At 35.3% G+C, this 10,323-nt stretch overlaps 2 protein-coding genes and 1 pseudogene across 2 annotated transcripts in view; 2 read left to right on the plus strand and 1 right to left on the minus strand.

Moving 5' to 3' along the window:
* Positions 1-1,395: 1,395 nt before the first annotated feature.
* LOC106300978 lies at positions 1,396-3,230 on the plus strand (annotated as a pseudogene).
* On the minus strand, positions 3,195-5,887 carry LOC106300977 (signal recognition particle 54 kDa protein 3-like). The gene is made up of 9 exons (XM_013737275.1): positions 5,531-5,887; positions 5,346-5,445; positions 5,121-5,274; positions 4,612-4,762; positions 4,386-4,534; positions 4,171-4,271; positions 3,928-4,085; positions 3,718-3,832; positions 3,195-3,625 (listed from the first exon to the last, which is right to left on the minus strand). Exons 1-9 carry the CDS (start codon positions 5,759-5,761, stop codon positions 3,297-3,299), a joined length of 1,488 nt encoding a protein of 495 aa, XP_013592729.1. The 5' UTR covers positions 5,762-5,887; the 3' UTR covers positions 3,195-3,296.
* Positions 5,888-8,361: 2,474 nt separating this feature from the next.
* The window catches only part of LOC106299667 (probable indole-3-pyruvate monooxygenase YUCCA10), a 2,597-nt gene continuing 635 nt past the window's right edge, over positions 8,362-10,323 (plus strand). The window contains exons 1-3 of the mRNA XM_013735722.1: positions 8,362-9,003; positions 9,447-9,689; positions 10,184-10,309. Coding sequence (XP_013591176.1) covers positions 8,395-9,003; positions 9,447-9,689; positions 10,184-10,309 — 978 coding nt within the window. The 5' untranslated portion in view covers positions 8,362-8,394. The remainder of the gene's footprint in view (positions 9,004-9,446; positions 9,690-10,183; positions 10,310-10,323) is intronic.

Below are 10,323 nucleotides of genomic sequence, written 5' to 3' on the forward strand. Positions count from 1 at the left end.
CACAGAAGTAGAGTATTTTCAACCAACAGAAGATGCAGTCGACAGGTCTAGTCTATCACCGCTCCAAAAATGTACTGCAGCAATTCGTCAATTAGCATATGGTGGTGGGGCTGATATGGTTGACGAATATGTCCGACTTGGTGAAACAACGGCTCACCAATGTTTGCACAATTTTACGGCCGGAATAATCCACTTGTTTGGCGATGAATACCTAAGAAGTCCCACACCAGAGGATCTGGAAAGACTACTCCATATTGGAGAATATCGTGGATTTCCAGGGATGGTTGGAAGCATCGACTGTATGCATTGGGAGTGGAAGAATTGCCCCACCGCTTGGAAAGGAATGAATTCACGAGGAACCGGAAAACCAACAATTGTGTTGGAGGCGGTAGCTTCATATGACCTCTGGATATGACACGCGTTTTTTGGAGCTCCAGGTACTATGAACGATCTTAATATTCTTGATCGATCACCTGTTTTTGATGACATTATTAACGAAAAAGCGCCAGAAGTCAATTTCTATGTCAACGGAACGGAGTACCATATGGCTTATTATCTCACGGATGGTATTTATCCGAAATGATCGACTTTTATTCAATCTATCCGACTACCACAAGGTGAGAAGAATTCTTTATTTGCTAAAACCCCAGAATCTGTACGAAAAGATGTTGAACGTGCTTTTGGAGTCCTGCAAGCTAGATTTGCCGTTGTCAAAAATCTATCTAAGTTATGGGATAAAGACAAAATAGCAAATATTATGAAAGCATCTATCATACTCCATAAAATGATTGTCGAAGATGAACGAGAGTCATTCACTCAGTATGACGATTTTGAATTTCAACAAGGAGAGAAAGTGGGAGCACCATTTTCCGTCAATCTGGCTACAGATTTCGGCAATACAATTGATCGTCGAACGAGAGTTCGGAATAGACAAGCCCTTCAACAGTTAAAAAATGATTTGATTGAAAATATATGGGCTAAATTTGGACATCTTCCAAATAACATATAAGTTTCTATTAATTGAATAAAATGTGTGTTTGCTTTTATTTATGATGTTTGTATGATTTTATGTTTTTAATTTATGTCTGAATGTTATCTTTTAGTTGAATAAAATGTTTGTAATTTGCTATGAATTGAATAAAATGTTTGTAATTTTTTTAGGTTTTCAATTTAAATGTTATATGTTTCTTTTCGAACACATCTTTGATATGAAATTATTTATTAAAATAAATAATTTATTTAACTGAGAGACAAAATAAGTTCTACCTATAATCTACAATTTAGTTAAAGTCTTTAACATTGTCCTAACTATAACAATACTAATAAAAAATTATAAGGACTCAAAAATAAGTCCCAGCAATAATGTTGCTCTTTCAAGACCATTTTTCCCTTTCTTTTTGTTCATTCATATTTACCAAATTACCCTGTACGCTATTTCTAAATCTTGACGCATCCAACTGTGATACAATATTTACTGAGCAGACATCGGAATCAGACCGTGTCCTCTTTCCTAACCGATCTCTATCGAAAACACGTCTTAGGTATCGAAAGAACATCCCAAGTATTTCTGCTTGAATAATTAAGAAACGATGAGTAGTTACACCAAGAGCTCATCATTCAATAGAAGGGCATTGACTTCCGTAGCTATAGAAATCCCTAGGAGCTCCTCTTCAACCGCCTTCATTAGTCCAGTTGGCTCAGCTTTCACTAGCCCGAGAACACACAACTTTGGAGCAAGTCCACGGCCCCTGTTAAAAAAGATCTCACACTTATTCCAGCTGCTTATCATCACCGGAACATTAGTCTCGTTTCTTGTTATCATCACTGGTGGTTATCTATACGTTGTTCCTAACAATGACGCATTGCAGTTTAATACCTAGGTTACGGATAGTAAAGAATGTGACATATTCGATGGGAACTGGGTGGTTGATCGATGATGAGTGATGACTACCCTTTGTATAACGCGTCAGAATGTCCATTTTTTTAACTGCTTAGGGAACGGGCGTGGACACGAGGAGTATTTGAAGTGGAGATGGAAGCCTAAGCATTGTCATGTCCCGAGGTTCCAAGTGCGTGATGTGTTGGAGAGGTTGAGAAGCAAAAGGATAGTTTTTGTTGGAGATTCTTTGAGCAGAACGCAGTGGGAGTCTTTGATATGTATGTTAATCACGGGGTTGGATGATAAGAGTAGTGTTTATGAAGTCAATGGGAACAATAGAACCAAAACGATACGGTTTTTGGGTGTGAGGTTTGGTTCTTTTAATCTTAAAGTTGAGTTCTACAGATAGGTCTTCTTGGTTCAGCATGGGAGGGTTCATTGGCACGCGCCTAAACGTGTTAACTCGACGTTAAAGTTAGACGTTTTAGATGTTATCAACCAGGAGTGGAGCTCAGCGGATTATCTTATTTTCAATACTGGTCAATGGTAGGTGCCTGGGAAGCTTTCTGAAACGTGCGTAAGCTTCTCTTCAAAAACTTAAGAATGTTTTCTCTAGTCTTTCTCCTGTTTTTGATTGTGTTTTGGAACGTCAGTGGTTGTTACTTTCAGGTTGGAAACTCATTGAGGCTTGGAATGTCGATTCCTGCAGCGTATAGAGTAGCATTATAAAGACATGGGCGTCATGGATAATGACTACAATTGATCCAAACAAAACACATGTGTTAATTCGCACGTTTGAGCTATCGCATTGGGGATACAAAGCCAAACTCACTTAGCTCTTACCCCTTCTTGTTCTTCTTTTTCTTTGATTTAAGTTTCTTCTTGTTGTGGTGTAGTGATCATAGAGCATGCAATGTGACAAAGTATCCAGCCCCAGACACTGAAGGAAAGAGATAGAAGCATATTCTCTGAAATGACTAAAGAAGTAGTCAAGAACATGACGGTTCCGGTTTTGGATGTAACATGATGGTAACGGTTTCGGTTTATGGAGTGATAACCCGTTGGTACCTGATTGTAGTCATTGGTGTGTCTACCTGGAGTTCCTAATATCTGGAATGAAATCTTGCTCTTCTTCCTCTTTAGACAACAAGTATAATAACCTGACTCTCTTCAGGGGGACCTAACCTAACAGGTCACAAGTTTTGGTTAAGGTTACACAAAAGTGATTCTTACTTCATTCTTTCCTTGTTTCTTCCTTAATTGTATTATTAATTGATTCGACGAGGTTTTGTTCAAAGCTAAAACAGTACTCTTATGGTGTAAAATGATTTGATTACAAAAAATAAAAGAGACACAAATAATGACAAACGAGCAAAGTGTTGTCTTTTTTTTTTTGGGTGAGAAAGAGGGAAAGAAACTACTTGTCTTTGCCGCCGAACATTCCCATCATATCCTTGCCGGAACCCATCTGTTTCATGAGACTTTGTAGACCACCCATGCCACCAATCTGCTTGAGCATCTGAGGAGGGAGGACCTTGCTCATGTGCTGAGCGTTCATGTTTCTCGAGAGTGCGCTCATGTCTCCACTCTTTGGGATCTTGAGCCCTTTCATCTTGCTCCATATCTTTGCTAGCCTCTTGTACTCTTCCAACATCTCCATCACTTCTCTTACAAGCCTCCCTGACCCTCTCGCTATCCTCATCATCCTTGACTCGTTAAACACCTTCGGGTTCGAGCTGTCCAGTTCTTCACCAGTTAAGAAACAAACACCATCAGTTATTACTTATTACTTCTACTCTGGAAACTTTATCCAAATTATAAGAAAGTATTGCTCTCACCTTCGTTTGTCATAGAATCCATCATTGTCATGTATCGCTTTACCTTGGCTTGGCTTTCTTTCTCATGTCCTTTCGGCATCATATCAGCAGCACCTCCAGGAAGCATTGAGAAAACCTACGCACAGACCCAACACCTCAGGCTGATGATATATCACTCAACCAACCTTGTGCTCTTAAGCATAATAATAATTTGACGAGAGATTCTCTGACCTCCTTCAGTGGGCCCATGTTCAGTATGTTTTGGAACTGGTCGTACATAATTCTCAATGTGAAGGTACCCTGAGAGAGCTTTTCCAGAAGTTCAGGCTGTTGATTTTTAGGTACCACATCTTGTAGTTTATCCACGAATCCAGACCAATCACCCATTCCTGTTGTGCACAAAAAACGATTCCGAGTCAACAAACAGCTCATTGGGAGACTTCGATTACTCTCCTCCAATGCCATGGAGGTTACCTAAGAGACGGCTGACAAATGGTTTGACGTCAAACACTTCAAACTCATCCATATGCTCTCCTGTTCCGATGAATATCACAGGACTCTTTGTAGCTGCGACACTAACAAGATGAAAACGGATCACATTCAATTGTCCAACTGGATAAAACCTCAAGAAAGATTTTCAGACAATTTCCACTTCATAGAACGAGATTCAGTAGGTGAAAGATACTTACGCGCTAAGAGCACCACCACCCTTAGCATGGCCATCCATCTTAGTGATAATCACAGCTCCCACGGCAACACTTTGCTTAAATGCTTGAGCTTGGTCAAATGCAGCTTGACCAATACTGCTGTCCATGACAAATATAACAAGATCTGGTTTCTGCAAAATGAATAGACCATGATCAAGAAGACATCAACCAAGGAACAAACATAATACTTCAAGATTACAGAACATACCGTCGCTTCAGCAACTTGACGCATTTCTTCAAAGAGAGTAGCTTCTTGTTTATGGCGTCCACTGGTGTCAACAATAATAAGATCACAGTTTTCTTTCTTAAACGTATCAACCCCCTCCACAGCAATTTTCACAGGATCAGATTCCGTGTAGCTGCAAGAATCACAACCCAGCATTAGACTTTCTGTAATCACAATATGCCCTATAGAATATCTTCTTTTTTTCCATCTCCCTCTTTTACGGTCATTGACGTAAATAAGAAACTACAAAGAGGTCAAAAGGGCTTAGAGAAACTCATAAGTGGCACGCAGAGAAGCATGACGAAAACGCAAAAAGAAAGATATGTAAAGTAACCATAGTCCTTTACAATGCAGCCAGATTCATAAATCAAATCTCCATCCTAAATCAAACAATTTCATAGACTTCTCTTTGTTCCTTGAGTCTACCGTCACTTATGTATGTGAGCTACTATTCTACTGGAAAAACAAGTAACAAAGGTCATTCTCCATACCTTCCATAAAAGGGAATCCTAGCCTTGGTGGCATTCTGTTTGAGCTGATCGAAAGCACCAGCCCTGAAAGTATCGGCACACACCAGAGCCGGTTTGTACCCTTTCTTCTGATGGTAATAAGCATACTTGGTACACGTTGTGGTCTTACCAGCACCTAAACATTAACAGTCAACAAAACGTCTGAGAGTGAAATTACACATTCAATCTTTTATCTCAAGACCTCACCTTGTAACCCGACGAACATAACTACACTAGGTTTAGCCTTTTTGGGTGAAAATGCAGGCTTCCCTGGATCCAACATCTTACACAGTTCACTAAAGATCGCCTGAAAAGAAGAAACAATAAAACAATCGATTCAATAAATAATCAAATCCAATTTCATCAAATTCTTAAAAAAAAAAAAAACGAACCTGTTCAATGATCCGTCGCTTGTTGTGGCCAGCTGCTAGCTCCTCGAGGTTGACGATCTTCTTGATGTTGTTCTGCATCTCCCTCACAAGGGGGAAAGAAACATCGGAGTGGAGAAGGGCGCGAGTGATCTCTTTCAAACATTCATTCAGAGCCTTCTCGTCGATAATCGTCACATTGCTCATCTTCTGTAAGGCGCTGGCAATCTGCCCACCCAGCTCCGCTAAAACCATCTCCGCTGATGTGGTGATTCACGAAATCGAAACGAATCGGATTTGGGGAATTAGGGTTTAGGTTTTGATTCAGAGATTGTAAGGTTGGGAGAGAAGGAGAAGGAGAAGGAGAAGGAAGTCATTCTTGTTATTAATCCCTAAACCGGTGAAGATTATAGTTTAATGAGTCTGTAGAAACTTTAGAGGTCCAGTGGGTCACGTTAAAACAGTACTTATTTTAAAACTAAGGGCTAAGCGCTTACGTAACTGAATAGATTAATGGGCCATTTTAAATCGTATTTTATTATAATTTGTGACGAGATATTTTGTTGTGAAACTAGTAATTTAATAACTTTTTTAATATCAGAGACAAGTGTTACATAGACGCAGGTACATAAATACTAACCTACTAGATTAGATTAAGATCCGCAGAATAAACATTATATATAAAAATTATTTTATGTATTATATGTTCTTACATATTATGAAATAATAAATATATATTAAATTATTAAAAGTCAGTAACTATTACATATATAATTAAATTGGTGCGAACGTATAAATCAATTTTATTAATTCAAACATTTTTTTTAAAAAAATTGATAGGATATGTAATTAAATTTAAATGATATTAACATACATGGTATATTTTTAATATTAATGTCTATTTTTTTTTTAAATGATGCTTTCTACTCATATGTTTTTTTTATCATGTGTATTTTTAATAGCAAAAACTTTAAATTACTGATAACAAAATTTTCATTTTGGGATTAATAATTTTAGTAATTGATAATTTAAAAAAAATTATCAATGTTAGTTCAAAACTTTTATCAAAAAAAATTATTCAAAGTAAATTTTGAAATTAAAATATTTATTTATTCAATATGGTTTATAGTTTAATTTAGAATGATATATATACATATATATTTTAAATCTCATCCTAGTGATGACATGTGGTTACAAAAAGAAATTGTAATGTTTCACAAATAATATACAGGCGATTGAACCATAACTGGAAAACACACAAAAAAACATAACAAATATTTAAGGGTAAGTATACTATGAAGCCAAGAAGTACTAAAAAAGGGCAATACATCCGAAACAACTTTTATCATGCTTTATATGACCCAAAAAGTTATTTGTGCTAAATACGATTTTAATACGACTGTATTTAAGCATAAGTCACTTCACCAATTAAACAAGGACATGTGAATAATTTTTTTTTTGAAAAAATCAATGAAAACTAATTAATCATTAACATAATAATTAAAATCTTAACTCATTACAAAATCAAACGTCTCTATAAAGAACTCCATGTTTCCTATTCTCGAGGCATGATTTCAAAGGCCGGGTCATAATCTAGTTTAACATTAAAGCAACTAACTTTTTCGATGGTTTCAATTTTCAAACGGATAAATAATGGAAGAAGAATCTGTCTTGACTTTCGTATATCCGAACATTAGGAAACGTTTTTCATCACTACCAATATGAACTTGCGTGGGCATACGAACAAACCATTTTTTGGATACATGCAAAGTAAATAGATTCCAGTAGTGCATGGATACGTTAATCTAACGTATATAGTAAATCAATATATGTGTCATTTCTTTGTTAAACAATATGTGTAATGACTTCATAAATGATTCAGTTCATTTAGAATATATATTTTATAACTTTCCCAAAATATTAAGAGAACAGCGATAAGACTAAATAGCACGTATCACTCTATGACTGATCATTTCAATATAATGTCTACTATTTTTTTGAAACTTACAATGGTTCTTGTTTTTTATATAACTTATATAGATAGAAGAAATAATCTTATAGAATTTTAAATATAATTTTGGAAAATGACCAAATACAAAGAGTATCAGCTTATTTCTATTAAAATTTGAAAAATTGCCACAAGGTAATCCCATTTCAAAGATGACTGCAGTAGTTTTACAATAAATATGAAACTAATATTGTCTTTTACTGTTAAGTTAGATAGTCAAGTTAAAATGTAACTAGTTTTAATATATACATTTATTTTAAGTAGTTCACTGTAAATATAAAATGGGCGTCACTAAAATTTTAAGAAAATTTTGGTCAATTTTGTTTAAAAAATTATTTTTTAGAACTTTAGTAGTCATCCACTTACATACTTGATGTGTATTTCAAAATTAAATAAAGAATCTCAAAATAATAAATGTTTACAGATTCTGTATTTGGCTAGTCTTATCAAATATATACAAAACAAGTATTAATATCTAAGCAAGTATAGTAGTTAATATCATAGTCAAAACAAAAATATATTATCATACATCTTTTCTGCCAACTCACCATTTAAGTTGTAAGCCACGCAGATTAAGGAATATATAGTTATATTTGTTACCTTATGCTCTTAAATTCGTAACGTTTATGCTAGGCTGTATTTCAACTGAACTCTCCTTTATTTACAGAAATTAGGTACATAGTTCAAAACAATCATCACTAATAAAAATCACTTTTCATTGTCTTACAAGTGTCAAAATTTTTAAGATTCCATATTTCATCGTTTTTGCTCACACATATCACCATGTCCTCATATCTTTATATAACAACAGAATTAATGAACATCTCCGAACAACCCAAAGAGAAAATCTATCATCCCTAAACACACGAGATATATAGATATGGAGACTGTAGTGGTGATTGTGGGAGCTGGACCAGCTGGTTTAGCAACATCAGTTTGTCTAAACCAACACTCAATCCCAAACTTGATCTTAGAGAAAGAAGACATATATGCATCACTTTGGAAGAAACGAGCCTACGACCGTCTCAAACTTCACTTAGCCAAAAACTTCTGTCAGCTGCCTTTCATGCCGCATGGTCCCGATGTTCCAACCTTCATGCCCAAAGAATTTTTCATCGATTACCTTGACGCTTATGTCACCCGTTTTGACATAAACCCTAGATATAACCGAACTGTGAAGTTCTCAATGTTTGACATGTCTAACAACAAGTGGAGGGTAGAGGCTGAAAACACAGTGACCGGAGCAATCGAAGTGTACTGGTCGGAGTTTGTCGTGGTCGCAACGGGAGAGAACGGTGAAAGATACATTCCTGAGGTAAAAGGACTTAATAATTTCTGTGGTGAGGTTGTGCATTCCAGTATGTACAAGTCCGGACGTGACTACAAAAATAAAAATGTTCTCGTAGTCGGGGGAGGAAACTCCGGGATGGAAATAAGCTTTGATCTAAATAACTACGATGCTAATACCGCCGTTCTCATTAGAACTCCGGTAAGTATTAATTCATTAATGTTTCTTTGGTTTTTTAATTATTATTTTTGAATGCATGAACGTTAAAGCTGCAAACTTCTCTTGCATGTCAAAATGCTGTTTAGATTTTTCCTAATTCAGTGAAAAATAATTACTTATATGCCTCCCAATGTGTTACAAATAAGCCTCCCAATGTGTTACAAAAAGGCATCCCAATGATAATTGATACTTTGTCCATTTATGTTTTTAAATCGTCTGGATTACTGATAGTGTTGATGGTATGACCTTTGGCTAGCTTAGTAGCTTAGTACAATTTATATATCAATATATTTGGTTCTTCAGCTTTAACAAAAAAATCTTAATTTTCTAAAAAATAATAAACGCTTAACATATGCTTAATATTGTTAAGTTTTTGTTTGGTATGATTTGTCATATTATTAAATTCTTTCTCTAAATCTATACAGAGACATATATTGACCAAAGTGGAAGTATACGTGGGGATGTTACTGTTGAAATATTTCCCGGTGAGAATGGTTGACACATTAGTGATGATGATGTCTAAGGCAAGATTATTTATATACGGAGATCCCTCCAAGTACGGGCTCATCCGACCAAACCAAGGTCCGTTTGCCACAAAATTCTTGACCGGGAGAACTCCAGTCATTGATGTGGGGACTGTCCGAAAAATTCACGAAGGCAAGATTCAGGTACCTTCCATTGTCCATCAAGTTTATATTCATCTTTGTTAATTCGGTTGCACAAGAAATACTTAATTTTAAATAATTCAATAACCATAAAACTCAATATATATACATATATATGAAAAGGAAGTATTGATATATTAAAACTGAAAGTGAAGAAAAAGGTATTTTATAAAGGAGAATGGAAAAACAAAAAATATAAAATGTAATGTAACTTTATGTATAAATATTTCAGAAAACGAAACATGACTAACCATGAAAGTTTTATCTTCTATATTTTTCATATCGTAAAAATGAAAACCTTTATTTCTGGAAAATTTATACTTTTCCATATCATCAAAATAAATATGTTTATTTCCTAATAAACTTTTATCACTACTTTGTGTATATTTTCGATAAAACATTATCACTGTATTATGTATATTTTCCTATAAAATGTGATCACTAACTATTGTTTTTTTTTTAAAAAGGGCATTCACTAACTATTGTTGCACTATTAGGTTATCAATGGTGGCATAAGAAGCATCGAAGGCAAGACCTTGACGTTTGAAAATGGACTGAGACAAGATTTTGATGTCATTGTGTTTGCGACTGGTTACAAAAGCTCTGTTTGCAATTGGTTAAAGGTACCCCTCCCCTC

The sequence above is a fragment of the Brassica oleracea genome, chromosome C6 (genome assembly GCF_000695525.1).
Source record: "Brassica oleracea var. oleracea cultivar TO1000 chromosome C6, BOL, whole genome shotgun sequence".
In the NCBI taxonomy this organism is placed as follows: Eukaryota; Viridiplantae; Streptophyta; class Magnoliopsida; order Brassicales; family Brassicaceae; genus Brassica; species Brassica oleracea.